Source organism: Phanerochaete carnosa, assembly GCF_000300595.1.
Source record: "Phanerochaete carnosa HHB-10118-sp unplaced genomic scaffold PHACAscaffold_9, whole genome shotgun sequence".
Taxonomy (NCBI): Eukaryota; Fungi; Basidiomycota; class Agaricomycetes; order Polyporales; family Phanerochaetaceae; genus Phanerochaete; species Phanerochaete carnosa.
In genome coordinates this window covers 177,618-205,322 of record NW_006767636.1, presented here as the reverse complement: position 1 = coordinate 205,322, position 27,705 = coordinate 177,618, and the positions used below count along the sequence as shown (strand labels likewise).

At 53.3% G+C, this 27,705-nt stretch overlaps 10 protein-coding genes across 10 annotated transcripts; 8 read left to right on the top strand and 2 right to left on the bottom strand.

The window, feature by feature from the left end:
* The first annotated feature begins 1,550 nt into the window (after positions 1–1,550).
* Positions 1,551–3,512, top strand: PHACADRAFT_261734 (uncharacterized protein). The gene is made up of 8 exons (XM_007399285.1): positions 1,551–1,650; positions 1,711–1,762; positions 1,818–1,857; positions 1,915–2,185; positions 2,236–2,718; positions 2,774–3,066; positions 3,124–3,193; positions 3,258–3,512. Exons 1-8 carry the CDS (start codon positions 1,578–1,580, stop codon positions 3,281–3,283), a joined length of 1,308 nt encoding a protein of 435 aa, XP_007399347.1. The 5' UTR covers positions 1,551–1,577; the 3' UTR covers positions 3,284–3,512.
* A 1,195-nt stretch (positions 3,513–4,707) lies between these two features.
* Positions 4,708–7,124, top strand: PHACADRAFT_261731 (uncharacterized protein). The gene is made up of 7 exons (XM_007399284.1): positions 4,708–4,857; positions 4,910–5,204; positions 5,294–5,426; positions 5,480–5,792; positions 5,858–6,309; positions 6,366–6,736; positions 6,791–7,124. Exons 4-7 carry the CDS (start codon positions 5,563–5,565, stop codon positions 6,884–6,886), a joined length of 1,149 nt encoding a protein of 382 aa, XP_007399346.1. The 5' UTR covers positions 4,708–4,857; positions 4,910–5,204; positions 5,294–5,426; positions 5,480–5,562; the 3' UTR covers positions 6,887–7,124.
* Positions 7,125–7,382: 258 nt separating this feature from the next.
* Positions 7,383–9,317, top strand: PHACADRAFT_127164 (uncharacterized protein). The gene is made up of 4 exons (XM_007399283.1): positions 7,383–8,010; positions 8,067–8,518; positions 8,574–8,944; positions 9,007–9,317. Exons 1-4 carry the CDS (start codon positions 7,784–7,786, stop codon positions 9,103–9,105), a joined length of 1,149 nt encoding a protein of 382 aa, XP_007399345.1. The 5' UTR covers positions 7,383–7,783; the 3' UTR covers positions 9,106–9,317.
* A 1,318-nt stretch (positions 9,318–10,635) lies between these two features.
* On the top strand, positions 10,636–12,378 carry PHACADRAFT_212176 (uncharacterized protein). Its single transcript, XM_007399282.1, has 5 exons — positions 10,636–11,055; positions 11,114–11,565; positions 11,622–11,992; positions 12,056–12,094; positions 12,151–12,378. Exons 1-5 carry the CDS (start codon positions 10,820–10,822, stop codon positions 12,172–12,174), a joined length of 1,122 nt encoding a protein of 373 aa, XP_007399344.1. The 5' UTR covers positions 10,636–10,819; the 3' UTR covers positions 12,175–12,378.
* A 563-nt stretch (positions 12,379–12,941) lies between these two features.
* On the top strand, positions 12,942–14,695 carry PHACADRAFT_261726 (uncharacterized protein). Its single transcript, XM_007399281.1, has 7 exons — positions 12,942–12,995; positions 13,047–13,079; positions 13,134–13,222; positions 13,277–13,337; positions 13,391–14,145; positions 14,201–14,421; positions 14,482–14,695. Exons 1-7 carry the CDS (start codon positions 12,972–12,974, stop codon positions 14,613–14,615), a joined length of 1,317 nt encoding a protein of 438 aa, XP_007399343.1. The 5' UTR covers positions 12,942–12,971; the 3' UTR covers positions 14,616–14,695.
* A 163-nt stretch (positions 14,696–14,858) lies between these two features.
* On the top strand, positions 14,859–17,112 carry PHACADRAFT_261724 (uncharacterized protein). The gene is made up of 11 exons (XM_007399280.1): positions 14,859–14,976; positions 15,034–15,061; positions 15,119–15,146; positions 15,198–15,468; positions 15,519–15,658; positions 15,711–15,797; positions 15,827–16,036; positions 16,096–16,246; positions 16,296–16,483; positions 16,535–16,664; positions 16,726–17,112. The coding sequence occupies exons 1-11, from the start codon at positions 14,886–14,888 to the stop codon at positions 16,923–16,925; spliced, it is 1,524 nt and encodes a 507-aa protein (XP_007399342.1). The 5' UTR covers positions 14,859–14,885; the 3' UTR covers positions 16,926–17,112.
* A 2,001-nt stretch (positions 17,113–19,113) lies between these two features.
* Positions 19,114–21,994, top strand: PHACADRAFT_186985 (uncharacterized protein). Its single transcript, XM_007399279.1, has 3 exons — positions 19,114–19,912; positions 19,975–20,606; positions 20,671–21,994. Exons 1-3 carry the CDS (start codon positions 19,156–19,158, stop codon positions 21,793–21,795), a joined length of 2,514 nt encoding a protein of 837 aa, XP_007399341.1. The 5' UTR covers positions 19,114–19,155; the 3' UTR covers positions 21,796–21,994.
* A 623-nt stretch (positions 21,995–22,617) lies between these two features.
* Positions 22,618–23,448, top strand: PHACADRAFT_149976 (uncharacterized protein; the record flags this gene model as incomplete). The annotated part of the gene is made up of 1 exon (XM_007399278.1): positions 22,618–23,448. The coding sequence occupies exon 1, from the start codon at positions 22,624–22,626 to the stop codon at positions 23,446–23,448; it is 825 nt and encodes a 274-aa protein (XP_007399340.1). The 5' UTR covers positions 22,618–22,623.
* A 38-nt stretch (positions 23,449–23,486) lies between these two features.
* PHACADRAFT_212171 (uncharacterized protein) lies at positions 23,487–25,253 on the bottom strand. Its single transcript, XM_007399277.1, has 4 exons — positions 24,834–25,253; positions 24,639–24,764; positions 24,078–24,578; positions 23,487–24,017 (listed from the first exon to the last, which is right to left on the bottom strand). The coding sequence occupies exons 1-4, from the start codon at positions 24,870–24,872 to the stop codon at positions 23,967–23,969; spliced, it is 717 nt and encodes a 238-aa protein (XP_007399339.1). The 5' UTR covers positions 24,873–25,253; the 3' UTR covers positions 23,487–23,966.
* Positions 25,254–25,511: 258 nt separating this feature from the next.
* On the bottom strand, positions 25,512–26,571 carry PHACADRAFT_261722 (uncharacterized protein). Its single transcript, XM_007399276.1, has one exon. It carries the CDS (start codon positions 26,225–26,227, stop codon positions 25,868–25,870), a length of 360 nt encoding a protein of 119 aa, XP_007399338.1. The 5' UTR covers positions 26,228–26,571; the 3' UTR covers positions 25,512–25,867.
* Positions 26,572–27,705: the final 1,134 nt, after the last annotated feature.

The following is a 27,705-nucleotide window of genomic DNA, read 5'->3' as shown; positions in this document are numbered from 1 at the left end:
AGCAGTCTGAGACGTAGAGCTTGGATTACGCTACTTTGTTGCGCGGGTTTGAACTTGGGACTACGATAGCTACTACACCCCTTTAGGCGTTAACGTTACTCGGAGGATGGTGATGAGGCGGGTTGAGTGCGAGGGGTTGCCGAATGCTGTCGAATGCATCGAAGATATGGCGGCCGCGGCTGGGAGTTCGCGCCAGAATGGGTTCTGAGCGCCGCTGGCCACTACGCGACACCGATTACCTCTTGGCAAGTCAGACTTCAGGACACTGAAAGACCACTAGACTGATAGCTGGAGCTCACTATTGTGTTTAATTGAACAGTTGCTATTGGCTTCGAGAGTATACTCATGCTCAGTCGCTGCAGCTGCGCAACACTGTAAATACCAAATATCCAGGTGGAGATACGATACTCGCCCACAATACACTAACTTAGTACTCAGGATTTGCTGTCCCTCTGCAATCTGCATATCTTTGAAGGCCTTAAGTCAAGCTTCAAACTTTTCCCACAGGGTTTCCGAGAAGTAGAATTCAAGCCATACATGTACACATATATGAGGACTTCCGGCTCTCTTGCCGATCAAGGTGCGATTATACGTAACTCTCAGCTCGTGTCCGCCAAGACGCGGTAACCTACATCTGGCCCAAACTCTCGGGATGTGCTAGCGCGTCTCTTGTATTTATAAGTAAAGCTAAGGTAGGCCCAGTTCATTTCCCTCTACATCACGTGCTCAAGCGCCGTCACGCCTCGCAGAGGGTACGCCTCGCAAATCTATCTTCTCTTCGTAGCCTCCAGTAGCAAATAAATTTGAGGCATCAAACTCTTTAAAATAGATGGTATACATTATTGATGCCTCGATTCTGCGAAGTATTGCTCTTGTTGTCAAGAAGAGAGAGTTACAAGAGTACAACAGCGGGACTGACATAATCAATAAGCTCAGCGACTGTTTCATGAATATTCGTTGCTGGGCTGGGGAAAGCTAATAACAAACTCAGTAACACGATAAGAACGCCTAAGCACAACATAGAATATAGACTCATTTCTCTGGAATACATTTCTTACGCATTAATCACTATTACCGTTCGCCTTCCCAACCTCCAACCTCCTATGGAGCGAATGATGTATTACGCCGGTACATGTTTGGAGCTTAAATTATCTTATCCGGCCAATCGTGTGATTGTCACGCTGTGACGAGACTAGAGGGAAAGGAACTGGGTCTATCTTACGGGTAAGCGATTCCCTTCCTCCAGTACAACTTCAATGAGTTCTTGTACACCGGCACGTTTGAGCGGGTGGCCCCAAATTAATCTTTAAGACTTAACGTATGCATGCCTCAGCTTGAGCTTGCCGTCACGTCAGCAGTTGAGTATTGCTGGCATGTCAAATTTTAATCTAATCTAATAATTGAATACAGGCAGGGTGAGAAAGTGCGGCCGGCCGAGGTATTCTCGTCCGAAGAACGGCATACTCCAGAGTCTCCATGTACCTTAAAGATGCGCACAAGCCTAGGTCGTATGCCGCTTTTCTCTTACCAACCACCACACCGTGCACCACCCAAAACCCATCCTGCCCACTGTTACTATGAGGCGCTCTACTCGTATTCTCATTTTACTAGTGATAGACGTTGTGTTCTTTTTCGTTGAGCTCATCGTCGGTAAATCTACTTGCGTGTTTGTTCATAAGATTAAATTGGCTTATTGGGCTTGCGATACAGGATATGCGGTCGGCTCGCTCGCTCTTGTCGCGGACAGCTTCCATATGCTGAAGTAAGGCTTTTCTAATCCCATTGACCACCGAACGGGCCCAAACTGTCATCATCAGCGACGTTCTGAGCCTTGTAGTTGCGTTGTACGCAATTAAGGTATACAATAACCATGTCCCACCTGGTAACGTACTTATACTACTTCTCTTCCAACAGCTTACGAATCAGCCCCGTATCGACTCAAAGTACTCCTATGGCTGGCATCGCGCGGAGATCTTAGCAGCACTCATCAACGGCGTCTTCCTCCTCGCACTCTCTTTTTGGAGGCTGTCGGGAGATTCTTCTCGACACCAGGTGAGCACAACGATAGTTACTGGCCCATCAGTAAATAACACGCGAGATTTAGAGATATCACAGCCTCGTCTCGTCGTGATAGTCGGCTCCCTTGGATTGGCATCGAACATAGTTGGGCTCATTCTCTTCCATGGTGAGTGGAATGGAGGCTGTGCCGTCACTCTGGCCTCATCGAGACTTTAGAACATAGCCATGCGCACGATCACAGTAAGACTGCCCCCGTCACGCATACACCTAGCGTCCGCAGACGGAGTGGAAGCGATTCCAGTCGTACCTCGCTTTTCGGCCTCCCTGCGGCGACACGTCAGTATATGGTGCAAACTCTGAACGAAGCCGCTCGTGCGGAGTCTTCAAGGGAAGATGGTGGCCATGAATCCTTCGTCGACGAGCATACTGCGTTGTTAGGGCCGGGACAGTCCCAGGATGGAAGTGACCCGGAGGTGCGGCATGGAAATAGCTCACGTAGTGCGACCTCGGGTCACGGCCACGGCTCAATGAACATGCGCGCCCTGCTCCTGCACGTTTTCGGCGACGCCCTCGGAAACGTCGGCGTCATTGCCACGGGGCTTGTCATCTGGCTCACGCACTGGAGCTGGAAATACTATTTTGACCCCATCATCAGCCTGGTCATTACCGTTATCATTTTCTCTTCTGCTCTACCTCTTGGTATGTACTGCTTCTTTGTCTTGCAGCTGATAGACTGACACAGCACGGCGTTCAGTGCGGAGCACGGCCTTCATTCTCCTCCAAGGTGTCCCAACCACAGTGTCGCTTGATGAAGTCCGCTCCGCAATTCTCGCAGTCGATGGCGTGCTGTCGCTCCACGACTTACACGTCTGGCAGCTATCAGAGAGCAAGATCGTCGCTTCCGTCCACGTGATGGCGTCTAGGAAGCACGATTTTATGCCAGTTGCCGCAGATATCAGAAAAGCTTTGCACGAGCACGGCATTCATTCGAGCACCATCCAGCCGGAATACCAATCACATAACGTAACACCCCGGGAACCGTCAGAGGTCAGGCTTATTTAACGACACATCTCTACTGTGTTGACCTTCCTGATACTTCTCTAGACGGACAGTAACAACTGCTTGATACTGTGCCCGCCAGATCAGACGTGCGCTGCGGACAATGCCTGCTGCCGTAAGTATTCGCATATACTATCAGGTCAGCCTCGAGGTTCTTGTTATTGACGCCGTTCTCTCAGCACCTCCGCCAGCTCAAGAAGTCTGAACAGAAATCAACATTGCAGCTGTTGTCCTTGGTGGGTTAGATAACCACTTTCATTGCTATCTGGTTAACTAGTTGATCGTGAGGCCGTCCTCGGTCAGTTGCGCTCCGCTTGAAATCATAAGATATGTCTGCTGCATTGCAGAGCGCATTTGTATTATGCCATCATTCGATTTGCAACTCCTGTGTCGAATTAGCTGCCTTATAGCCTGGCTTCACTCTAATTTGAACAGCGTCGCCTTGTCATTAATTTTGGTTTCGAGTAGGTTTCAGCGTGCCGCGTTCCGAAGCGAGAAAGCGGGGAGATGTTTTGCCCAAGGTCCTGTGAAGCTCGAACCTTCGAAGCAGTAGGCGCAAAGTCTATTTTCCTAGTGAAGTGAAATACTCCCAACGGGTCTGTAATGTATCACCTCAGCTGTGATTCACATCGGTGCTGCCTGGTTGATTGCATTATATCTCCGAGGCTAATCTTGCTTTTCACGACAGACCGAGATAGAAAGCCAGTCAGAGACTGCCACCACCCGTGTAACTTCGGGCAGTTCGCCCGCCAGCTTATCACATAGCCTAGTCGTTCGATCCCATTTGTTTGCGCCGTGATCAACGCGGTTTCAACCTTAAGAAATAGAGTAGCAAAGCCAGAGTCACGATACAAGCTGCTGCTGCTCCCAACAAGGAGAGACTCGCTATGAATAGCACGCACTGGTTTATTAGTGATTCTTCAAGTCAGCCTAGGGGCCATTTTTTCGCTAACTAAACTTGCAAATCCCTACCCTTCGCTACGAAGGTTTCCAGTACCCCTCCAAGCCGCGATGTTCCGCAACCCACAAAGTGTCCCATAATCCTCGAGGGCACCACCATAGCTGCATTTAATGTCTTGGTTTTCCGTGTGGCATGAGGATGTGACACAGGTCGGAGACGCGGGATGCCTTCCATTGTGAGGCGGTGCGGAGTCTTCGGTGGCATGCTGTGCGCTCAACAAACCAGACTGCACCGGTGTTCCGGGTCCTGGAAGAATTGCGCGGCTAGTGGGCCAGCGGCTTACCTTTGTAGTGCCCTCGTGCTCGCAAATGGTTTGTGTTGTAGTTTATTCTATGCCCCTCACAGCTATCTTACGAGCTTGCGAAATTATCGAATCCTCGGACGGGTCGGCTCGCGCCAGTCTTGTTCAGTACGTCATGTGGTCCTTAGCTTACGTGACGGTGTACTGGTGAACGTTGAGGTGTCTAAACGCGAACCTATTCTAGATCTCCATCGCATGGGCTTCTGCCGTGCCAGAATGACCGTTGCGTCCCTTCTTCCGTTCATCACCGTTTCTAACGCGGATGTTGGGGCACGCGATAAGCATTTCTGCACTCTCTTGTCGTGGGTACCGTCAGTAGCCTTATGTGAGAATTGCCGACCGTAACGTCGAGACCGGCGTGTCAAAGTGCGCCTTAGCAATTCTCGGGAGCACAGGCTGTCGCTGTCTTGATTTGCCGAGGTCATCGATGACTGGTGTCCGCGCGGAGATCACGTCTCAAACTGCACCACGGTCATGGTCTCTGACGGTGAGAAGGCAGATAGAGAGCATTGCGGTGGTGTGTCTACACGCTGGAGTACTGTGTGGTATATATGTCGATGCGCCACAAGGCTGCGAAGCTCAGCACTAGGAGCTTGTCACGATGCATACCATGGCCAGAATCTGTCCTTGACGGCGAAACACTGATTTAACATCCAGATAAATTCTAATTCCCTCGATCGTTGCCGACATCTGACTTCTCCGGTTTAACTTCAGGGCGCCAAACCACCGTACGAGTCATCCGGACACCACGTCGCTTCCGGGGACGATGGGATATCGCGGGTGCCGATATGCGTCGCGTCCCCTTGCCTTGTCGGCTTGACATGACGTAATTCAAGCCATCGAGAATCTTTGGCAATTCGTTCGGTAGGCGGCCGAATCTAAAATTTGGCCGTTCTCGCAAAAGACACTTAAGCTACGGCTTCTTTTTTCTCGTCACCTGTGTGGCCATTAAGGTAAACGAACACGAAGGCAATATTTGCGTACCTCGCTACTGGTGGTGCCGGCCAGCACACGTCAGCTCGTGCCGCATCCAAATGTAGCCCGGCAAGCCGATGACTGTTTCGCATGAGGCTTTTCTTCTCTCTGGTACGCTGGCTGAGGAAAGATTCCCACCTCTGGCCAACGTATAAAACCCTCAGCACGTAGACTTGCTGGTCTTCAATCAGCTTGACCATTCACCGTCTCCCACACCTCAGCGAGAAACATCAGAACTACGCACATAATGTCTGGTTTCTTGGCTCCTCCTCCTCTGCCTCCCACCAAGCTCGGCATCCACAGACCTCTCGCTTCCCGCGCAGGCGTTCACGTCTCTCCCATCCAGCTCGGTGCCATGAGCATCGGCGACAAGTGGCAAGAAGTCGGCATGGGAAGCATGAACAAAGAGTCCAGCTTCAAGCTGCTGGACGCGTTCTACGACGCCGGCGGCAACTTCATCGACACCGCTAACAACTAGTGAGTTGCGCACTCCCTGCATGACGCTCTGAGTGTGCGGGCAACGGTGACTGACCGCCTCCCAGTCAAGACGAGTCTTCGGAAGAGTTCCTCGGCGAGTGGATGGAGCAGCGCGGCATCCGCGACCAGATCGTGCTCGCCACCAAGTACACGACCGACTTCCGCCGTGGCAAGGGTGGCCAGCACAGTGCCTTCGTCGGCAACAGTGTCAAGTCCATGCATGTCTCCATCACCGCGTCCCTCAAGAAGCTGCGCACCGACTACGTCGATATCCTGTACCTGCACTGGTGGGATTACACTACGTCCGTGGAAGAGGTGATGGACGGCCTACACACGCTCATCCAGCAGGGCAAGGTCCTCTACCTTGGCGTGTCCGATACGCCCGCGTGGGTCGTCTCGCAGGCGAACATGTACGCGCGAATGGCGGGCAAGACGCCGTTCACGATCTTCCAGGGCAAGTGGAGCATCATGGACCGAGATATTGAGCGCGACATCCTGCCGATGTGCGTTGCGCAAGGTACCGTCACATGTAACTCATCTACCCTCGACAAACGCTGAACAAATAACACTCAGGCATGGCGATCGCGCCTTGGAATGTCCTCGCTGCTGGGAAGATCCGTACTGACGCCGAGGAGCAGCGTCGCCTCCAGTCCGGCGAGCAGGGTCGTCAGATCTTCGACGACTGGAAGCGCACGCCCGAGGAACGCAAGGTCTGCCTCGAGCTCGAGCAGGTCGCGAAGGAGGTTGGGGCGAAGAACATCACATCTGTCGCGATCGCGTGGATCATGCAGAAGGCGCCGTACGTCTTCCCCATCATCGGCGGACGTAAGATCGAACACATGCACGGCAACATCGAGGCACTGTCGATCTACCTGAGCGACGAGCAGATCACGCGCCTCGATAGCGTCGTGCCACTCCACAAGGGATTCCCTTATGCCGAGTTTGTGAGTGTTTATGTGTCCGCTAGCTGAGCTAGACCTAATCTGAATTATACGTAGGGCGACGGAACAGGCTTCAATTTCTTGCATCAATCTGCTGGTCACTTCCAGAGGTGGCCGAAGGCTAGTCCTATCAAGCCCTCGCCCTCCACATAGTAGCCGCGAGGGTCACTACATGTCGAAGTGACGCACTCTTGACGGGGGCCAAAATGTACTGTCTCAATTATCATTTCATCGAGCTTATCGCGTGTCCGGAGCTGACATTACCTTTCGCGGAAAATTGAGAGAAGAGGCCGAATGTCATTGGCATTCAGAGACCTCATCAAATCAGAATTCAATATCTAGTTCGCTGATGCGACGTACTGGGTACGGTGGTGGCCCTTGAGGGGTGCTCGTCGTCGGCTTTGATTTGTGGAAGCAGACAACTCTCAATGATGACGGGCGCGAGCACCGTCGTCCGAGTCTCGGGCTGTGTCGGCATCTGCTTTTTGATAGAAGATTCTAGGGGCAGATGGATGCAACCGCAGAATATCGCGTCGTGCGCCACAAAGGTGTGAAGCTCGGTGTACCGTGATCAAAGCGTTCACGTGAGCTTTCAAAATCTGATCTGAGACAATTGCCGACTTATCGGAAATCCGGCCTTGCGGGGCCGGCACCAAGTGTCCAGACGTCCAGGCCCTACGCTGTTTTCGATGTTGCGGATGGTGCCGAGGAGCGTCGCGTCGTCGGCCTGACGTGGCCACGTCAACTCGTTCGCGGGCGACCAATTCTGAAAATTGGCTGTCCTGCGAAGAGCTCCTGCTCTTGCCGGGTCCTGACCAGCACACGTCACCCCCTGCCGCGTCCTGCCATAGCTCGGTGAGCCTGTCGCTCAGTAAACATCCCCGAATGATCATTTCCCGCATCGGGCCTCTCCTCTCTGGTGCCTCAGCTAAAGCCATGGAACGTTCTCAGCAGCTGGACTGCCTATAAAACCTCGTCGACACGCTTGACATCGACCAACATCTCACATCTCCTCATATCCAGCAAAGCTCTCTTACTGTCATACGCACAATGTCTGCTTGGGCTCCCCCTCCTCTGCCTGCCACCAAGCTCGGCATCCATAGGCAGCTTTCTTCTCGTGCAGGTGTACATGTTTCCCCCATTCTGCTCGGTGCCATGAGCATCGGCGACAAGTGGCACGAGTTCGGCATGGGGAGCATGAACAAAGAGGCCAGTTTCAAGCTGCTCGACGCGTACTACGCCGCCGGTGGCAACTTCATTGACACTGCCAATGCTTAGTGAGCTGCCGTTTGGTTGCACAATGCTTAAGGCGCGATGACTAACGTCCTCGCAGCCAAGATGAGTCTTCCGAGGAATTCCTCGGCGAGTGGATGGAGCAGCGCGGCATCCGCGACCAGATCGTGCTCGCCACCAAGTACACGAACGATTTCCGCCGCGGCAAAGGCGGCCAGCACAGCACTATTGTCGGCAACAGTGTCAAGTCTATGCATCTCTCTCTCGCTGCGTCCCTCAAGAAGCTCCGCACCGACTACATCGACATCTTCTATCTCCATTGGTGGGACTATGCCACGTCCGTGGAAGAGGTGATGGACGGCCTACACACGCTCATCCAACAGGGCAAGGTCCTGTACCTCGGTGTCTCTGACTCGCCAGCATGGTTCGTTGCGCAGGCGAACACGTACGCGCGGTGCATGGGCAAGACACCGTTTGCGATCTACGAGGGCAAGTGGAGCATCATGGACCGCGACATCGAGCGGGATATCGTGCCTATGTGCGTTGCCCACGGTATGTCCCCCCGATCCTGATTGTCTTTGGCGGATGCTGACGGCTGGCTCATCAGGCATGGCCATCGCGACGTGGAACGTCCTCGCCGGCGGCAAGATCCGCACCGACGCCGAGGAACAACGCCGCCTCGAGTCCGGCGAGGAGGGTCGCCAGCTCTTCGTAGATTGGAAGCGCACGCCCGAGGAGCGCAAGGTCTGCCTCGAGCTCGAGAAAGTTGCGAATGAAGTCGGAGCGAAGACCATCACGTCGGTTGCGATTGCCTGGGTCATGCAGAAAGCGCCATTCGTGTTCCCCATTGTTGGCGGGCGGAAGGTCGAACACCTGCACGACAACATCCAGGCGCTATCGATTCACCTGAGCGACGAGCAGATTGCACGCCTTGACAACGTCGTGCCATTCGAGAAGGGATTCCCCTACAGCGAATTTGTAAGTATTCGCTCCTTTTGTATTTCGCTAGCAGGGCTGCACCTAACTTGGATTGTGTGCAGGGCGACGGCGGAGACTACGGTTTCCTGTTCAAGTCCGCCGGTCACTTCCAGAAGTGGCCGAAGGCTGGCCCTATCAAGCCTGAACCCTCGACGCAGTAAGCGTGAGGTTTTGTGCCTGGTTGAAATGAGGTACTCCCGGGGGATAAAATAAATGGTCTCGATTACTTCTAGCGTCGTGACGGTAGCGGTACAATGCACTACGTATTCGGAGCTTATCTTACCTTTTTGCGGCAAATCAAGAGAAGATGTCGGACAAGCGCTGTCAACGTTTGGGAAGCAGAGCCAGGGTCACAATTAAAATCACTTCTCCGGGAGCCAGAAGCTCGCCGTTGAAGCGCACATTCACCTACCGACAAGCGTCCGGCGTCCAATGATCGAGGGCCGTCTGCTCCGCTAATCATTCTTCTTAGCAGCCTGCTAAATCTCAGTCAGTACACTCGACATATCTCGTGTCCTCGTTAATGCAAGGGCAGCTCCAATTGCATGATTTAATCTCCTGGTCTAAGAGCTGTGACAGTCATGGCCCGGGTAACATGGGACGAGTACCCGGAATCACTTCGCGATGCCCAGCAGCCTACAGAAAGCACCCCATCGTTCTCGCATGCAGCGTAGGTGCGTTAGAGTTTTTTAATCTTATGCCTCATGAGACGTCCCTAGCTGCAGGAGGATGCGGAGGCGGCAGGCTGAATAGGCGAGCGGGGCTCCTCCACGGCCGCAAGGCGGTCTGGAGTCTCCGGGGGCCCCGCGCCGGCTCAATAAGCGCCATACCACTATCGACCCTTTGTTTAAGCCCCGTACGCCGGGCTATTATGTTCTGTTACTTGCAAATAGCCTGTGTTGTGGCTTATTCTACGCCATTACAGGTATTTTACGAGCTTGCTGATGTTCCGGGTCTACGGAATGAGCTGATTTACATCTAAGTCGCACTCTGTTCGTCGTATGGCCTGTGGCCTTTAGTTCAATCAAAAACCACATATAGCAGAATTTTATATGGCCTACGTACACGCCGAAACACTGGAAGGAGCGTCGATGCGGCATGAAGTCCATTTGTGCGACTCGACATAGTCGATGGAACTCGTATAGGTACAATCATAATGTACCGTCATTGGAACCCGCATTTGATAGCGGTGTTTATGCCAAGTCAATCTTAACATATAGTTGTTCGAAGTTCAAGCTCAAGCCCAGGCCTAGTATAGAAACTAGTATAGAGATGAGCTTTGCTCCTTCGATAATATCTACCGATTTGTTGAAATCAATCTTCACGGGTTCTACTTCAGGTCACTAAGCAGCTGTGTAGGCCGCCCTTTAAATCTCACGTAACACTTGGGGACAGCTGTAACGTACTCCTTCACATTCGTTGGCGTGATCTGTCCAGCGTTAAGAGCGCTCTAGGCGCATCAAGCGGCGTCGTGATGCGCTTCCACGGGCCATCGGGCCGGTGCCTCGGATACGCGTGTCATGAGACATCGTCATTTGCAACCGGCAAAGACTTTCAAGCTCAGGCCTCGTTATACCTGTCATTACCGGTTTCAGTGAAAGAAACTGAGACCCCAATAAGAGCAAGTACTAGCGCATGTCAAGTTCTGCCACATCGAGCTTAGCAGTAGCTTTATTTCTCAGCGGCAGCCTGAGAGTTGGGTGAACAGGTTTCGCGCCTGACTTCTCTTCTCTCCAGCGTCCAGACTGAAATACGTTCCCTTCCTCAGGCCAGCGTATAAGATCCTCACCTCGCCGACATGCACAGCACTAACCACTCGCAATCACCCGTGCACCCGCCTACACTCGGCAAGTCTCTTTTACACTTGCGCGCAGCATGTTCACTAGCAACGCTTGGGCTCCGCCTCCTCCGCCTCTCACTAAGCTCGGCATCCACAGGCAACTTTCTTCTGGCGCGGGTGTCCATGTATCTCCTATTCAGCTTGGTGCTGGGAGCATCGGTGACAAGTGGCAGGCATTCGGCATGGGGAACATGAACAAAGAGTCCAGCTTCAAATTGCTCGATGCGTTCTACGACGCCGGTGGTAACTTCATTGACACTGCAAACGACTAGTGAGCTGCACACAAAACGCTTGGCACCCGCGACTAGCGATGACTGACCTCCGTCTAGCCAGGACGAGTCGTCAGAAGAGTTCCTCGGTGAATGGATGGAGCAGCGTAACATCCGCGACCAGATCGTACTCGCCACCAAGTACACGAACAATTTCCGCCGCGGAAAAGGCGGTCAATACAGCGCCTTCGTCGGCAACAATGCCAAGTCCATGCACATCTCCGTCACTGCATCCCTCAAGAAGCTTCGCACTGACTATATTGACGTCTTCTACGTTCATTGGTGGGACTACACTGCGTCGGTGGAAGAGGTGATGGACGGCCTGCACGCACTGGTCCAACAGGGCAAGGTTCTGTATCTCGGCATCTCTGACACACCGGCGTGGGTTGTTTCGCAAGCGAACATGTACGCGCGGTTGACGGGAAAGACACCGTTTTCGATCTATCAAGGCAAGTGGAGCATTATGGACCGGGATATTGAGTGCGACATCCTACCGATGTGCATTGTACAGGGTATTCTTCACCTTCAGTAGCTCTGCAGTTGTCGGACGCTAAAGACTGGCCCTTAGGCATGGCGATCGCACCATGGAGCGTCCTTGCTGGCGGAAAGATCCTCACGGATGCCGACGAGCAGCGACGCCTCGAGTCCGGCGAGCAGGGCCGTCAGGTGTTTGGTGACTGGAAGCGCACGTCCGAGGAGCGCAGGGTTTGCCTCGAGCTCGAGAAAGTTGCGAAGGAAGCCGGAGCGAATACGATCATGTCGGTCGCGATCGCGTGGGTCATACAGAAGGCGCCATACGTGTTCCCCATCGTTAGTGGGCGGAAGGTCGAGCATCTGCATGATAACATTGAGGCTCTGTCGATCCACCTGAGCGACGAGCAGATGAAGCGCTTGGACAGCATTGTACCGCCCCACAAGGGATTCCCTCATGCTATTATTGTGAGTCTCTTTCTTATTCGTACGTCCGCTTGCCGAGCCGTGTATAACTTGGACTATGTGTAGGGCGACGGTACGGACTACATTTCCTATACAAGGCTGCTGGTCACTTCCAGAAGTGGCCGAAAGCCGGTCCTATCAAGCCTGAACCCTTGCTTTAGAAGGTGAAAGGTCTGCTCGCATGAAGTGTTCGCAGCGGATCCGGAGTGTATTATTTTGGCTACGACATTGCCAGTAGGCAACGGTGCGGTCAATCGTATCGTCTGTCAAGGATGCAACACACTGGTATGCATACAGACCTGATCTATGTTTGTGGCCACCTAGAGACGAAAAAATAGGCGAGAGCTGTCCTAAGACGAAGGTGTTAAGATCGTGAACATATATCAGGCTGTGTCTATGGAAGTGAGGATGTTCACAGACAAAGTGAGCCGCACTGGAGCCACGACAGTAACAAACCCGGGGGCAAAATTCGAAGCAAGCGCGACGTGCTCTCGGAGTTGCACCGTAGACAATTCGTAGACTCGTAGTGTTTGCGCGGCGCCGGTAGCAGATTTAAAGTCACAGATATATTAATTAAGTGGTCGCTATGAGAAGATTTCGCGAGAACTCTTTCGTACTTCCGAAAACATAAGACAATCAGGCTGATTGCGCCACATGAAAGCGGGAAGGAAAAAAGGAATCCCGCGATGACGAAACGCCAGCCATTGTGGCGTCCAGCAGTGAGTCCAAAGTATGCTAGATCCAATTCAGCAGACAGAATTGGCAATTAGCCTCGCAGAACTTGTGTATCTGGGAGGTATAAAGTAGCCTGAGGTTGACGAGGGCGGTTGACGTCGCTCAATTGGAGAGGCGGATCAAATTGATGGGTTCCGGGGACAGCCGATCAAATCTTATGCGCCGAGGCTTCCTCACGCAGTTTCCTCTCCATCCATTCCTTCTGCCTGGGCTTTGAGGGATGTTGGCGACCAAGGATAAAACAATCATGAAGCGGAAAAGAGTAGCGGAGGTACGTACATGACGTATCCCTTGTGCTCGTGTATCCTAACGGCAGTCGTAGGAAGACAAGGCTGCTCGTTATGCAGGCAAATTGGTGTGTCTCACAAGTGCACCTCATGCTCTACCTCCTAACGGAATGAAGATATAGCACCACTGTGCTAAAGAATTGAAGAAAGCTGCGAAGAAGGCTAAGGACTTTGAGATCCGTAAACTAGTGAAGCGGCTGAAGGGCCTCCGGTATGTTCGCCCAGTACTCCTTACACATTAGCATGCCGATACTCGACGTTCCAGGGTGAAGAAACCCGCACCACCTGAGCTTAGAGATTTGGAAGAGCAGCTGGTACTGCTGAAAGTAAGTCATCTCCATACGGCCTATCTACCATACCCTTATTTCCAACATACCAGGAAATTGATCATAAAACCATCGCCAGCATGGCGTTGAAGACGAAACTGAAGAAGGATAAGCAACTGTCCGAAAATGAAAACCTCGTCGCTGCGATTTCACAAGAGCTCAGCTGCCTCATTGTACCTGCGCAGCCCGGCTCGAACCTTGCCAAGGTGCAAGGTCGTTTGCTGAGCCACAAGGTCATCGCCGCCGAGGTGCATACTATCGTTGAGGATGTTCGAACTACGGTATTCCCAGAATTGAAGCTGACCGCTGTGACTGAGGCTTCCGATGGTGAACTACACGAGGATGTTCCTTTACGACCCACGAAGAAGGTCAAGATGGTCTCAGCAGGCCCCGAGAAGACTGACGAGGGGGATTCCGATGATGAAAGTTCGCTGAATAATCGAGTGACTATCTCCGATGAGGAAGAGGTTGCGGACGACGGGTGGGACTCGGGAACTGTGCATGGAGAATCAGATAGTGAAGAGGAAGAAGATAACAAGGCAGAGGACAATGGGGTAGCATCCGAAGTAAAGACTAAGGATGGTGAAAGCGACGACGAGGATACAGTCTCCCGTTCAAAGCAGCCGCCGAGGAAGACTCCGCCTCCGAGAGCCTCCACGAGCAAGAAAGGAGAGTCGACGTTTTTTCCTTCGCTAGCTGTTGGATTCACCCGGGGTGACTCCGACGCGTCTGACTTGAGTGATGCTGAAGTTGCGCGCGCGGAGGGTGGTGCCAGAAAGAACAGAAGGGGTCAGCGGGCCAGGCGAGCGTGAGCAACCTACTCTCTTCCCGCTTATTCGTGGTTGTACTAATCAACCTGTCAGCATCTGGGAGAAAAAGTACGGCAAGAATGCCAATCATTTCAAGAAACGTGAAACTTTCGGAGCAGTAAAAGGTTACCCGAATAAGACGAGTGACCGAGATGTAAATGGATCTCGCGACAACCCGCGCGGCAACTCTCAGGCTAACAAGAGGCCGCACGCTCAGGCGCAATCTAGAAACGTCACATACTCTCAAAGAGCGTCGAGTTCACATGTATCATCAGGTTTGCGTGCTATGTATGCTCTTCCTATTGTACTCTGCTCATTGCCGGGTCCGTCCACAGTGCAGACAGGCCCGACAACGCGGAAGGAGAGAGACAAGCCGCTCCATCCATCATGGGAAGCAAAACGCAAGCTGAAGGAGAAGCAAAATCCGGCACTCATTGCGCCTCGGGGCAAGAAGATAGTCTTCGAGTAGTATTTTCAACCTTCTCTCTCCTGTAGCTCCTGTCTGCCTTGCTCGACTTTATTCGTATGAAATTGTGATTAGTGCTACGCACGAGTGGAAAAAATTAAGAAGAGAGGGATTAACGCCAACCTTCAGTGCATCTTGTCGCTGTTTTATGAGCGCCTGCAATATTGGCCGTGGGAAGCTACATCATAAGCGCTATATGCGTCACCGCCATATGCTGCTGCTGCACTTGTCCATCGTCTGTGTACTCCATTCTCTTGCTCTTCTCTGCCCACTATGGTCGCCAGTCCACGGATGGGTGACGGAGAGCTCGCTGCCATCAACGCTGCCGCTGTTACGCGCGAATACCGCGTCCAGCCCCACCTCGGTGCGTAAGCAGTGAGTCTGTTAATGACGCGCGACTGGATACTGAATATCGTCGTAGATTACAGGACAGTCTCTGCGGTTAACGGGTAAGCAGAAGATTAATATGTCACGTTATCTGCAATGATGTGACGATCCTCCTTCAGCCCACTGGTCGTGCTGGACAATGTTAAAGTGCGCAGTGCCTCGCTTATGTCGCGTATGATGTCTTAGATCGCTCTGCAGTTCCCTTCCTACAACGAAATCGTCCAGCTCACGCTTCCAGATGGTACCAAGCGTGGTGGGCAAGTGCTTGAAGTCCAAGGCAAGAAGGCCATCGTCCAGGTCTTCGAGGGTACCTCAGGTGTTGACGTGAAAGCTACTCATGTCGAGTTCACTGGAAGTAGCATGAAGCTCCCCGTAGCAGAAGACATGTTGGGCCGCATATTCAACGGCTCGGGCCAGCCTATCGACCAAGGTCCCAAAGTATTCGCGGAGGACTACCTGGACATTAACGGTTGGTGTATGTACCCTCGGTGAGCGTTATTACTGAAACGTCCTGCGCAGGCTCGCCCATCAACCCATACTCCCGTATATATCCTGAAGAAATGATCCAAACCGGTATCTCTACTATCGACGTCATGAACTCCATTGCTCGTGGACAAAAGATTCCCATCTTCTCAGCGGCTGGTCTACCACACAACGAGGTAAGGGCGCTGCATGGCGCGACAGGAGGACGCCATCTGATTCAGCTTCTAGATTGCGGCGCAAATTGTGCGTCAAGCGGGACTTGTCAAGCGTCCAACCAAGGATGTACACGACGGACATGAAGATAACTTCTCCGTCGTCTTGCAGCTATGGGTGTGAACATGGAGACTGCTCGATTCTTCAAGCAGGACTTCGAAGAGAACGGTTCACTTGACCGTGTGACGTTGTTCTTGAATCTGGCAAATGATCCTACCATCGAACGTATCATCACGCCCCGCCTCGCGTTGACCACGGCTGAATACTATGCATACCAACTCGAGAAACACGTTCTCGTCATTCTCACAGACATGTCCTCATATGCAGATGCCCTCCGTGAGGTGGGTTACCCTTTCTGATGGGAACAGTCATCATGTGTTGACACGAAACATGCGTTTAGGTCTCGGCCGCTCGAGAGGAAGTCCCTGGACGTCGTGGATACCCTGGTTACATGTATACGGACTTGTCGACTATCTACGAGCGTGCCGGACGTGTACAGGGCCGCAATGGTTCCATTACTCAGATCCCTATTCTCACTATGCCAAACGATGGTAATGCCTCGTGTCTGCCTACGTTGACCTATCTAATCCCTCAGGACAGATATTACCCACCCAATCCCTGATCTTACAGGTTACATCACTGAGGGCCAGATCTTTGTCGACCGTCAGCTGCACAACAGACAGATCTATCCACCAATCAACGTTCTTCCGTCACTGTCTCGATTGATGAAGTCAGCCATTGGTGAGAAGTTGACCAGGAAAGACCATGGTGATGTTTCAAACCAACTGGTACGTGATTTTACCTGTCACATGAATGACTGACCCTGACTGGCTATGCAGTACGCTAAGTATGCTATCGGTCGTGATGCCGCGGCGATGAAGGCTGTCGTTGGTGAAGAAGCCTTGTCACCAGAGGACAAGCTTGCACTGGAGTTCCTCGACAAGTTTGAGCGTCAATTCGTCGGTCAAGGTACTTATTCAATGCGTTTTTTATATATCCGCTGTTAGAGTTAATGAAAACTGCGTGGCAGGTGCGTACGAAGCGCGCAGTGTCATCGACTCCCTCGACCTTGCATGGAGTCTGCTGCGCATCTTCCCAAGGGAACAGCTCAACCGCATCAACCCCAAGATCATCGAGGAGTACTATGCGCGCAAGCCCGCGAAGAAGCCCGCAGAGGACGCAGCGAAGGCAGACAGTAGCAAGCAGGAAGAGAAATTGATCGACGCATGAAGCACATGAGGCCCTGTATTACAGAGTAATGGACCGGTGGACACTTCCTTAACGACCTGCAACTACTTGTACTTCTTTCTGCATGAACAGCAGAGAACGCCGCATGGGTTCTATGATATACAGATACAACAACCGCCAGGCAGGCTTTCGTTCCGCAGCGTGGATCGCCTTTCACTCTGCCTTTAAAGGTCCAATCGATGGCTCACAGTATAGTAGCTCAATTGAATGCTGGGTAGCCCGCCGTGAACGTGACGTCGAATCGGAGATTTCTGGAATTCAAAACGGCGAGTAGGCGTTTCGCAGGTCCGCGAGCTCCCGCGTGTTGAACATGCGTTATCCCCAGTCGCCGTCCAAAATCAGCAGCCTCAGTGACCTTGATGCGGTCAGACTGACCCAAGTACAGAGAACATAGGAAGCCTTGTTTGACGTGGAATTTGCACAGCGTACGGCGAATGAGGTTGTCCCGCAAACAAGCGGCCGAAATGAAAAGCACCGGCAGTGCCAGCGAACCCCAGGTGTACGTACGTGGAAAGTGCAAGCTACCAGATTCGAAACCCAGGTCGGTGCTGCAGGGTGAAGCATAGGGGAAGGTGCATCTGGAGCGGCACGTCCCCTCTCTAAAGCGCCTACTAGTGGCGTTCAGCCAAGCTCGTCGTTGTTGTGGATACGAACGGGCGATTTCTACACGAGCTAACCACACAGCGAACTTGACTGTACAGGGTATCCTAGACCCCGCGTTGCTTCATTCTTCAGCCGGCAGATAGCGGCCTGGCAGGCATCGATCGCGGAGCCTAACGACGAGAGTTCATCCTGAGGCCGTTTCAACATCCTTCATCCGAGCCTTCCTACCCAGAACAAGCTTTCATTAGGCTTCAGGATGTTTCTACTGCCTCGTGGCCCCCATACAGGTCTGCTAGTACGCCCCGTCAATTGCATCGCGTTCGAACATGATGCGGCTTACAATCTGGGCGCAGTGCTTATGATCTTGTCAGCGATATGCCAGTCTCGGTCTAGCACGCACCCGCGCCACAACCCTTGAGCTCTGGATGAATGTCCACCCCGCGGGTATCCTAGGGAGTTCCAGTATACGAAGTGTACTTGGCGCCAGGAGCTGTCCGGAAGACGGTGCGAGCAGATGCGGATGGAGCCCTGACATGCCGCGATGGTGGCGTTCGAGCAACGGTCGGGAGGCATCTTCTCATATTCGCGTCAGATGGTCATTCACCACCGCGCCGCCCAGTAAAAGCCTACGGTTCGGGGGCTTCGAGAGTGCAGTCGGTGCACTTCATTTCGGGCCTTCGCTTGCGGTGGCATTCCCACTTAGTCACGGGCGTTCTCGAAGGATAGCCGTTCAATGGGCGGTCGGTAGTATGGAGAGCCTGGCGACCCGAACAAAGCAGTCCGCTCAGATGTCCCGGAAAGAAATGGGCACAATAGATGCGCCCTACTCGAGCGGCAGAGAGCCTCGTGCCCAGGCATGAGCACATCTGTTACGACCTAACCCCGGTCACGAGATTAGATATCTGGATGTGGACCCTGCCCTGAGAAGGCAGAATTCTATGAGCACCAGGAAGGCGCGAACATCTGTCAGAGAAAGCTACCTTGACCCGGCAGCTCAGGCATGGTGGATATCACTTCACGGACATCGCACGGCTGCTCTCACGGCTACCGCGATGCATTGTCGCTGGTGTAGGTGCGGTACCGCAGCCCGCTTAGCGCACTCTGGAGGCAGCTGCAGGCTGAGGTGCGCCGGGAGCTCTGTGGTTACGTCTCCGAGATGGCAGAAGGAGGACCGGAGAAATGAGTAGAAAAGACAAGAGAGAACGTGGCAGCGGTGCTGGTATAACGTGCGAGATAACTCAACGGAGATTGTTTGGGATATGATCCGCCGAAGTGGGGAGACTCTGAGGCGACGGCCTGTGTACGCGCTGTAGCAAGCGACGATGGCCTGTGCCGCTGACGGTTGCCGCAAGATTATCGGCGGTCTCGTGAAGCTGCGTACATGGGGCGGTCGGGAAAGAATGGCTGGGAATTGACGCGAGGACGTCCCACGGGTGCGTGCAGGCTCGTTCTGGACGCCGCGGGCGTACATACGTCGCCCGGATAGACGAAGGGTGGATAGGAGAACACGCGGATAGCGGACAAAAGAATAAACTCGTGCGTGGATTGGATCGGAAGAGGCAAGATGGCCCCTGCAGCGGGACTGCGCCTCTGAAAGGTTTGAGGGGTGATGGCAGCGTGTGTAGCTCGGACGGCCTGCCACCACGCGCTGGGCCCTCGCCGCCCTAAATATGGTCGGCCATGTCTCTTCTTCCCAACCGCCATCTCCCTGCTCGCTCTTTCCCGCCGTCCCATGGACGACTGTCCTCATGAGTCTGCTCGTTTCCTCCCTCTGACCCGCAAGCGCAAGGCCGCCGCCGACACAGCGAACACAGACCCCGCCCCGCCGGACTCGCTCCTCATGAGCCCAGACGCTACGCCTCGCATACCTACAGAGCCCGCCGACGTCAGCAAGGCGTCCTGGCTCCTCGAGCAGCATGCCACCGCCGTCATCCCGTCCTGGCAGGAGCCGCCTTCCGGGTCGTCTCCAGCCTTCGCAATGCACACTCGCCAAGACGGCCCGTCCAAGCCAAAGCGACCCCGCATCGAGATACCCCAAACGATACCCACGTCTCCCCGCAAGTCGCGCAGCCGACGCCTCTTATATTCCAGTAATGTCTCTTCTCCTCGCAAGCCTTCTCGGCTACTCCGTCCTACCTTTGTACGAGACACAGGCGTCGTCTCTGCCGTCGAGCTCGGACACAGGGTCCCACCCCTGCACACAGGCGGCCTCGCGCCTCTTCCCTCACCTCTTCGGTCTACGGTCTCTCTTCCCGTCACTCCTATCGAGCCCAGTTACGCGCAGGTGCCCTCGCATCAGCCACCCATTAATAGAGAGACCCTGAAAGAGTTAGATCTGGACGCCATACTACGCAATCCTCAGCTTCGTGCGTACTCTGTCTCTATCTTATCGCCTGTGCCTGATTTTCCTTGGATTGATCGTATGCAGGACATGATCTCTTGTTCGATCCCGGTCTGCAGTTTCGTCCAACCTTCAGTCGGCGGAAACGAGACCTTGCAGAGAGCTATTGGATTGCCGTCGTGCGAGAGCTCGACACAGGCTGTACCTGTACCACTCTGGACTTGCAGGGTAAGCTCATCGAACGCCGATGTATCTGCGGCACAATACCTTTGCCTGCGGAGAAGCCCATCCGAGCCTATTCGTCCGCAGGCAACTTCGTCACCGTCAGGTCTCCATCTCGCCTCAGGCCTCTTCTCGCAGAGCTACTCGAGGTGCTCATCTCTATTATTCGTCCCGTGGTTTTGCGGCCAACTGGCCTTTCCTTGCAAGCAAACGTCGTCTCTTCGCAGGAACAGAACGACTCCCACGTTGCATATTTACGCTCCATCCTAGACGCAGATCTCATCCAGCAGGAGATTGAACACGGGGTTTTTGACCCCTCTGGTGTGTTCAAGGCGATCGGCGATATCATGCGATGTTACTGCGCACCCATGAGGGACCAGGCTGTTAACCAGATGGTCGCGCTCGCGGAGTCATGTTCGCCAGGAGGCACCGGCACCAAGGTGGACGCAGTACGCGCGATCCGGTTGTGCTTCGAGATTCTGGAGCTAATGAAGCTTGTACGTAAAACTGGGTCTGCCTGTCCGATCGTTCATTAAATCATTAATGAAACCTTGATAACAGGACGTGGCCAATCACCAACTGCAGACCCTTCGTCCTTATCTCGTCCGCTCCGCAGCCCAGTTTGAACTCAAAATGTTTCAAGAAAATAGACAGAAGGGCCCGCTGCCGCTGGAGGCTACACGCCAGTGGCTTCAGACAGCCTTCGACGACCTGGCGGCGCAAACAACTGACCCCCGGTCGTCTTCGAATCTTTCCGCCAGTTACTCGAGATACCCACGCTTTTTGCAGATACAACTCTCCGTCGTGAGGGCGGTTATTAACCTGATATTTGATTCAGCCTCACTACCTTCGCCGCCCTCCTCACCTCTTCCTTCGTCCATCGCCTCTTCGCCGCTAGTCTCCTCCCCGACTCGTCAGGGATACCCAGAGACGCTCTATCTGGATCATATCCGTCTTACCACCCTTCGCAACGATGCGGCAGATTTCACGACGCTTTACATGCTGATGATGCTTTATCGTCAACTCGTCCACTCCGGTTCCACACCGGCAGGTCCGAAGATAGCAGTCTCCTCAGACGACCTCGCCGCGCTCAAAAAGGAGATATGGGAAATTGGTCCGGCGCGGCTCGGATATTGCTTTACCTGCAGGCCGGCCTCGGGCATCGCGGACTCGGAGTCTGAGCTGGCGGCATGGCGCAAAGACATGGACGATGTCGTCTTGCAGCTCACCACGAAGGCCTGCGAAGCTCGTGCCCGGTCACGTTCATCCACTGCTTCACCCTCGCCCGCATCCTCAATAGCTCCGGTTCAGCGACCTATCCCGTCCAGCGCGCCGGACAGCCACCTGCTGAAACTTGCCACGAGCTGGACAGACTCCCATCTCCGCTCCGATTCGCCTCTCGGTGCCTTGATGAAGAAGCGCGTCAAGGAGGCTGTCGAGGATCTTGCGATATCGATCGTCCTCCCGAGCCTGGCATCGTCTACAAAGCCGGATGCTCCCTCTGTGCAGGAAGCAGCGCGCGTCGCGAGCGGCCTCGAACCGCTCTTGCCAGAGGTCCGACATCTCGCACAAAAGCTCTCAAAGCTGGTCTCCATACATCTTAACGTGTATGGTACGCTGTACACGCAGTCTGGCTTTGTTCAGGATCGGACTATGCCTGGTGCCTCTTCTCTCTCCGAGTCGTAATAGTGCCACGATACCCCCGTTTGCCCCTTTGTTCAGCTCTGTGCTACCCTCTCGTACTCCCACACTCGTTTGCACGGACTATTTGAACGTGTCTTGGTCTCTCGCTTTCACTCACTCCTTATCCACTTAGTATTAACGATATTTTGCACGATACGACGAGATTTACGTACAGATACCAACACAAAACTAATACAAACCTTTGCATATAAGCCTTTTTCGCGCGACTGTCGAGAGCGAAAGTGATGTGAACTAGTGGACCTTAAGTTCTGAGCGTGCCTTGGAGTATTTCGCCATCCACCGGTACAAGGAGACTCCCCGGAGACAGCCGGGTTAAGGGCCGCCCGTGGTGGCGTCGCGCCTCTGTCGCAATTTCCTTTTGGCCGACCACAAGTTACGGAAACGCCTCACAAACTCTAGGTTTCAAAAGCTTCAAGCTCCGGACATTTAGGTTGCTATGCAACAGGTACACCGACAATAGCTAACTTCAACGTCTGTAGGGTGTTCTAACAGCCAGATTTGGGGATTACGCATTCCATGACCGTCGACTGTCGTCACCAACAGCGCTTCTGCCCAGCACAAGCACCGGGTCTACTAGTCTCGGTAGTCTAGAGGGGCGAGGGTACATCGAATGCCCTATTCAATCAGAAGCTAAGTCAAAGACTTGTGTATATATATATGAGCTGTCGATCGACATGGGCCGAATGTCTCTTCACTCTCTCCTGGTTCCTCCAGCGCCAATAACAGCCGTATTTTCCCGAGCGGGCCACAAGAGATGGTAAGTGTGGGTCATCTGCCCCTTTGATTAATGGAGTGCTTACTGAGAGCTTGATGCTGCAGGTCCCAATGTTGCCGTACGAGCTGATCGCGATCATCGTGGAACTGGCTTATGAGCTGCACGGCACCCGCACAACTGAAACATGCACCCTCGTATCGTCTGCGTGGCGGTCGGCTAGCCGTCGAACGATTTTTCGCAGGGTCCGTGTGACAAGCGAAGAACGCCTGAACGAGCTCGTCATATTGCTCTCGATGGACCAGACAATCCCACCCCTCGTGCGGTCTCTTGTCTTCCGCGAAGACTTCTGTGGCCCTGAATCAACCCACGGATGGGTCAATGAGCTCCCGCGCCGACTCCCTGAGATGCTTCCTAACCTCGTCATCATTGAGTTTATCGGCATTCGCGAGCGGTTCGCAACGGAAGGATCGTTCGCTCCATCGCTCTCGTGTTTCCAGGCATTCAACAGCGTTCAGAGCTTCGTCATACGAAGTTGCACGGTCACCCCGGCTATCCTCGATTCGCTCACATCTCACCTCCCTGCCGTACAGGCGCTCTCTATATTATGCATCAACATGCCCCGATATCCTTCGAGCCCCACTCAGTCGAGCTCCCTGCGGGGACCCTCGCTGCGCTCTCTGGAACTCGACGTGGGCCACATTTTCTCCTCCGCGTTACGTCACATCCTCTCATGGGTCTTATCGACACCCTCGCGGACGACACTCCGCTCGCTGACCCTGACTCTGCGCACATCCGATGCTGAGGCTGCCGGCAGGTTCTTGCAAGAGGTCGGTCCGCAGCTCGAAGAGCTAGAGCTGCGATTCGAAGAATACCTTGGTCTGCCTTTGGAAACCGAGAGTAAGCATAGCTGTCTCTGTTGACGAAGAACTCGAGGCTAATTTTGCCTGTTTCTCTTCGTCCAGTTATTAAAAGCCATGTCCCTGTCAAGGTATGCGTGCGCTTGCGCAGCCTGACACTCTTCGACCCAAACCCGGCGTCTATCGCCATTCGCTCCTCCATCTCCGAGGTTCGCTCCCGATACCTGCGCAGGTTGTCCTTGCGTGTGCTGTCTACAGAGCGTTTAGGAGTCGCACAGCTCCCGGGTTTGTCTGGGCTTGCAGGAGTCCTGAACGGAGATAATCTCAAATCCCTCAGCGAGCTTTCATTCATTCACCACGGCCCCATGAAGGCTGCAGAAGTCGCGAAGGCGGTGCAAGCGGCCTTTTCAAGGGCTGCTAGCCGAAACATAATTCGTGTACTCATGTAGGCGTTATGAATCAATTGCTGGCTGTTTCTGTACTTCATATAAATCTGTACGAACTTCACTCTTTGGTCTCCCAGCCTATCTGTACTTTACACGACAGCTATGGGATAATGCCACATACTTTCAAACATCATTTCACTCGCGCTTAAGCAGGGGGTGGCTCTGCCAAAAGGTAATTTGGATACCCTGTCCAGAAGGAAAGTACTTCAGCAATTCAACTCTTCGACCAAATCAAATATCCCGCACCTCGTCCCAAGCAGCCTTGAAGCTTGGCCGGGCTTTAAGGTCTTCATAATACTTGCTGAGGCGAGCGAACTTCTCGCCGCGCAGGATCTCGAGAGTCTTCCTGCCATCGCCGGCAGGATACACACCCAAATCATTCTCGAGCAGCAAAAATATACAGGCCAGAAAAGGTGCGATGGTTATGTCGGCGATGGTCCACCTCTCTCCGACAGCGAATCCAGTGGCCGGGAGCTGCTTCTGGAGCGCGTCTAGACCGTCAATGAGCTTGGTGGCGGGCTCGCGTATGAAGAAGTATCCCTTGAAGCCCTCAAAGAATTGGCCGTCGACGACGGTGATAAAGAGGCGAGCTTTAGCACGGAGGACAGGGTCCTTGGGCAGCAGACCGGAATCTGGGAAGAGGTCGGCGAGGAACTCCAAGATGACACCAGACTCCCTGAGCTTGGTGGACTCAGGAGAGGGCTGCTCTGGATCGACTTTGGGGCCACCATAGGTGATGGCAGGGATCTGAAGCGTTGAATTTCAGTTTGTTGCCATAGCTCGATGACGATGAAAGTAACAACTGACCTTGCCAACCGGGTTGACCTCCTTAGTGTAAAACGCAGGCTTATTCCTCCAGTCGATGGAGTGGAAGGTGTACGCAGCATTTGCCTCCTCAAGGGCAATGTGGACCCTTTGGCCATAAGGAGAGTACTGGACATAAGATCATGTCAGACGCCTTTTAGAAAGCTGGGTCAATCCCCAGAGAGACCCCAGACGTACGATGTGAGAGTAGAAAGTGATTTGTTCAGTTTGAACCATGATGTGTCGCAGTCTGTGGATGCTTAGTTCCGAGTGCTGAGTGCTGGTGTTGCTTTAGCAGATCGCCAAAAGCTGCTTTTATGGGGCAGAACAGCTTGCGCAGCTATGCGGTGGCATGACAAGCTGACGCTGCTGGGACCAGTGAACCAATGAATCGCCGAAGAGAAGTTGCGCCTTGGCGGGCCAAATATGCCGTCTGAATGCCACTGAGAGCTGTGTCTATCTTGATAATCAGGAAGTCGTGCATTGACTCAGCACGTCGTCGCTAATGTTGCGCCGCGTAGCTGGCACGTCCGACGCCACAGGCATATCTACTGCGGACGAGAGTACAGCGGGCTGAGCGCCGCGGCCTCTTGGCGTTGGATACACCGTTGTATCCGTGATGGCGGACATCTAAAGACTGTTTAAAGATTAGGCTTGGAATATTCCAAGAGAACGCAGCCGTTGGAGAGGCTGCACTGCGACTCGACCGTGACTCGGAATGAGAGCAGACTCCTGCTTCAGGAAAAAAGTCTGAGACCAGAAGCGCCCCGTGAGCTCCGTGGTTTCAGCAGCCTGGTGGAACGGACCCCTATTACCCTGCGACCAGTATTCTCCCGCCATGTCTTCGTAGCACCCGTGGCGACCTGCATAAGTTCAGCAGCATACCGTGGCAGCCTGCATAAATTCAGCAGCACACCGTGGTGCTGTCGCAGCCCGCCTGTAGATACCAGCAGATGGCCTCCCGGGCTTTGCACACTCACTCATAGGGAATGGATTCATAGAAGAAATATATTGGGCACACAACTGTATAATACATGCTGGTGTAGACTACACTAGATTCATTCTGCTGTGGTAGGGGATAGACACGGGAGGTAGCCCTACAATATATAGCAAGTCAGGGCAATACTGTAAGATCTGCGGAGGCGTCACTCACCTGGGTCTTAGGACCGCTATGCGTCCAGCGCAGGGAGCAGCGCAGGACATGCGGCTGGTGATCTCGGACGTGCAGCCCGTCAGCTGCCCTTCTTGCGATACCCGCGCAGCAGCAGCGAGCTTGCTGTGAGGCGCGTCGCCGTGTAGCTGCAGGCGCCCGTGGCTGTGCTTGTGCTGGAGATTTCGAGGGCGCATTCAAGCGCAACACACCCGGTGCTCGCGTGCAAGCTAGGCAGGGCCACGGTCGATGTGTGTAAGTGTAAGAACATGGCATACCCTGAAATGCACGACATGAGGTGGAGGTGTATGGTAGATGCTACAGTGGGAGGTGGATTAGGCGGATCTTCTATCGGCTGATGCGAGCTCAACTTAACAACATCAAGATGATATAATCTAATGAACTCACCGATCACCGCTGCCCGTAATCCGTGAAACACCATACCCTTTGCTGAGAAAAGTAAGATAGCGGTGAAGGGCCGCGCCGCCCTCAACAGCTGCGGGTACCAGCAACAACGCGGTCATCGCGCCCCTAGTTCTTGTGACCTGTAATGCTTGTCGCATCATTCATGGGCTTCTTGGTTGCGCACAGAACGTTGTTTCGCTACTCTGGGGCTTGTGCGCCTGCTCCGCGCGTGACGATGCGACCTCGCTGCCCATGAGAAGGGTATGGTTATACGTCGGAGGAACATTACTTACGCAAGGACATGTATGGCGTCGACGCGTTGCCTGTTGACTAATACCTGACGCAGCGCGGTGGTGGCGTGGAACAAGGAGGGATGTTCGGGCGCTCGTTACCATCGGCCGTGCCATCATTCGTTAATTTAGGGCACCTTCGAACAGTACCTCAAGCTCAAGCTTCAAGCTTCAAGTGTCATAATCAAAATTTTGTATACCGTTTAGTTTCATTCACTAATATTGTAAGCATGTGTTTTGCATACAAATCTGGTCTACGGCGCAAGAAATTGGCCAGAGTTCTGTGATGTATATGAGTCTCCTGAGCCTCGCGCATGCACTAAGCGGCGAGCGTAGACGCGGTGGCTAGACGCCCCTGCTACGCAGCAAAGCGCTGTTTCCTGATGAATCTCAAATCCCTCAGTGAGCTTTCATTTATTTACCACAGCCCCATGAAGGCTACAGAAGTTGCGAAGGCAGTGCAGGTGGCCTTTTCAGGGGCTGCTAGCCAAAATATAGTTTGTGTACTTACCTAGGCATTATGAACCAATTGCTGGCTGTTTCTGCATTTCTGTCAGCAACTAACAATCCAACTGGACTGAGCTACGACAAGGCTGAGGAGACAGACGAGAGGAAAGTGAGTGAGGAAAGACCAGCTCGAGTCTGGCTTGTTATTGAGCAGTACAAGCTCCTTATATACATGTCAGACTCAATATCTAGAATATACTACGAATATACAGAGAGGTATAGAAAGTGAAAGAATACTGTGGAATCCGGGAGAACCATCTGGAGTATGTAATATTCATGACAATTTCACATGAGTTTGTACGAACTTTGCTCCTTGGTCTCCCAGCCTATCTGTACTTTACATGACAACCACGGAATGATGCTACATCCTTTCAAACAATTTTTCCCACAACGGAAAACATTTCACTCGCGCTTAAACATAGGGTTGCTCTTCCAAAAGGTAATTTGGATATCCTGTCCAGAAGGAAAGTAATTCAGCAGCAACTTCGACACTGCGACCAAATCAAATTTTCCGCACCTCGTCCCAAACAGCCTTGAAGCTTGGCTGAGCCTTAAGGTCTTCAAAATACTTGCTGAGGCGAGCGAATTTCTCGCCGCACAGAATCTCAAGAGTCTTCTTGCCATCGCCGGCAGGATACACACCCAAATTGTTCTTGAGCAACAAAAATATACAGGCCAGAAAAGGTGTGATGGTTATGTTGGCGATGTTCCACTTCTC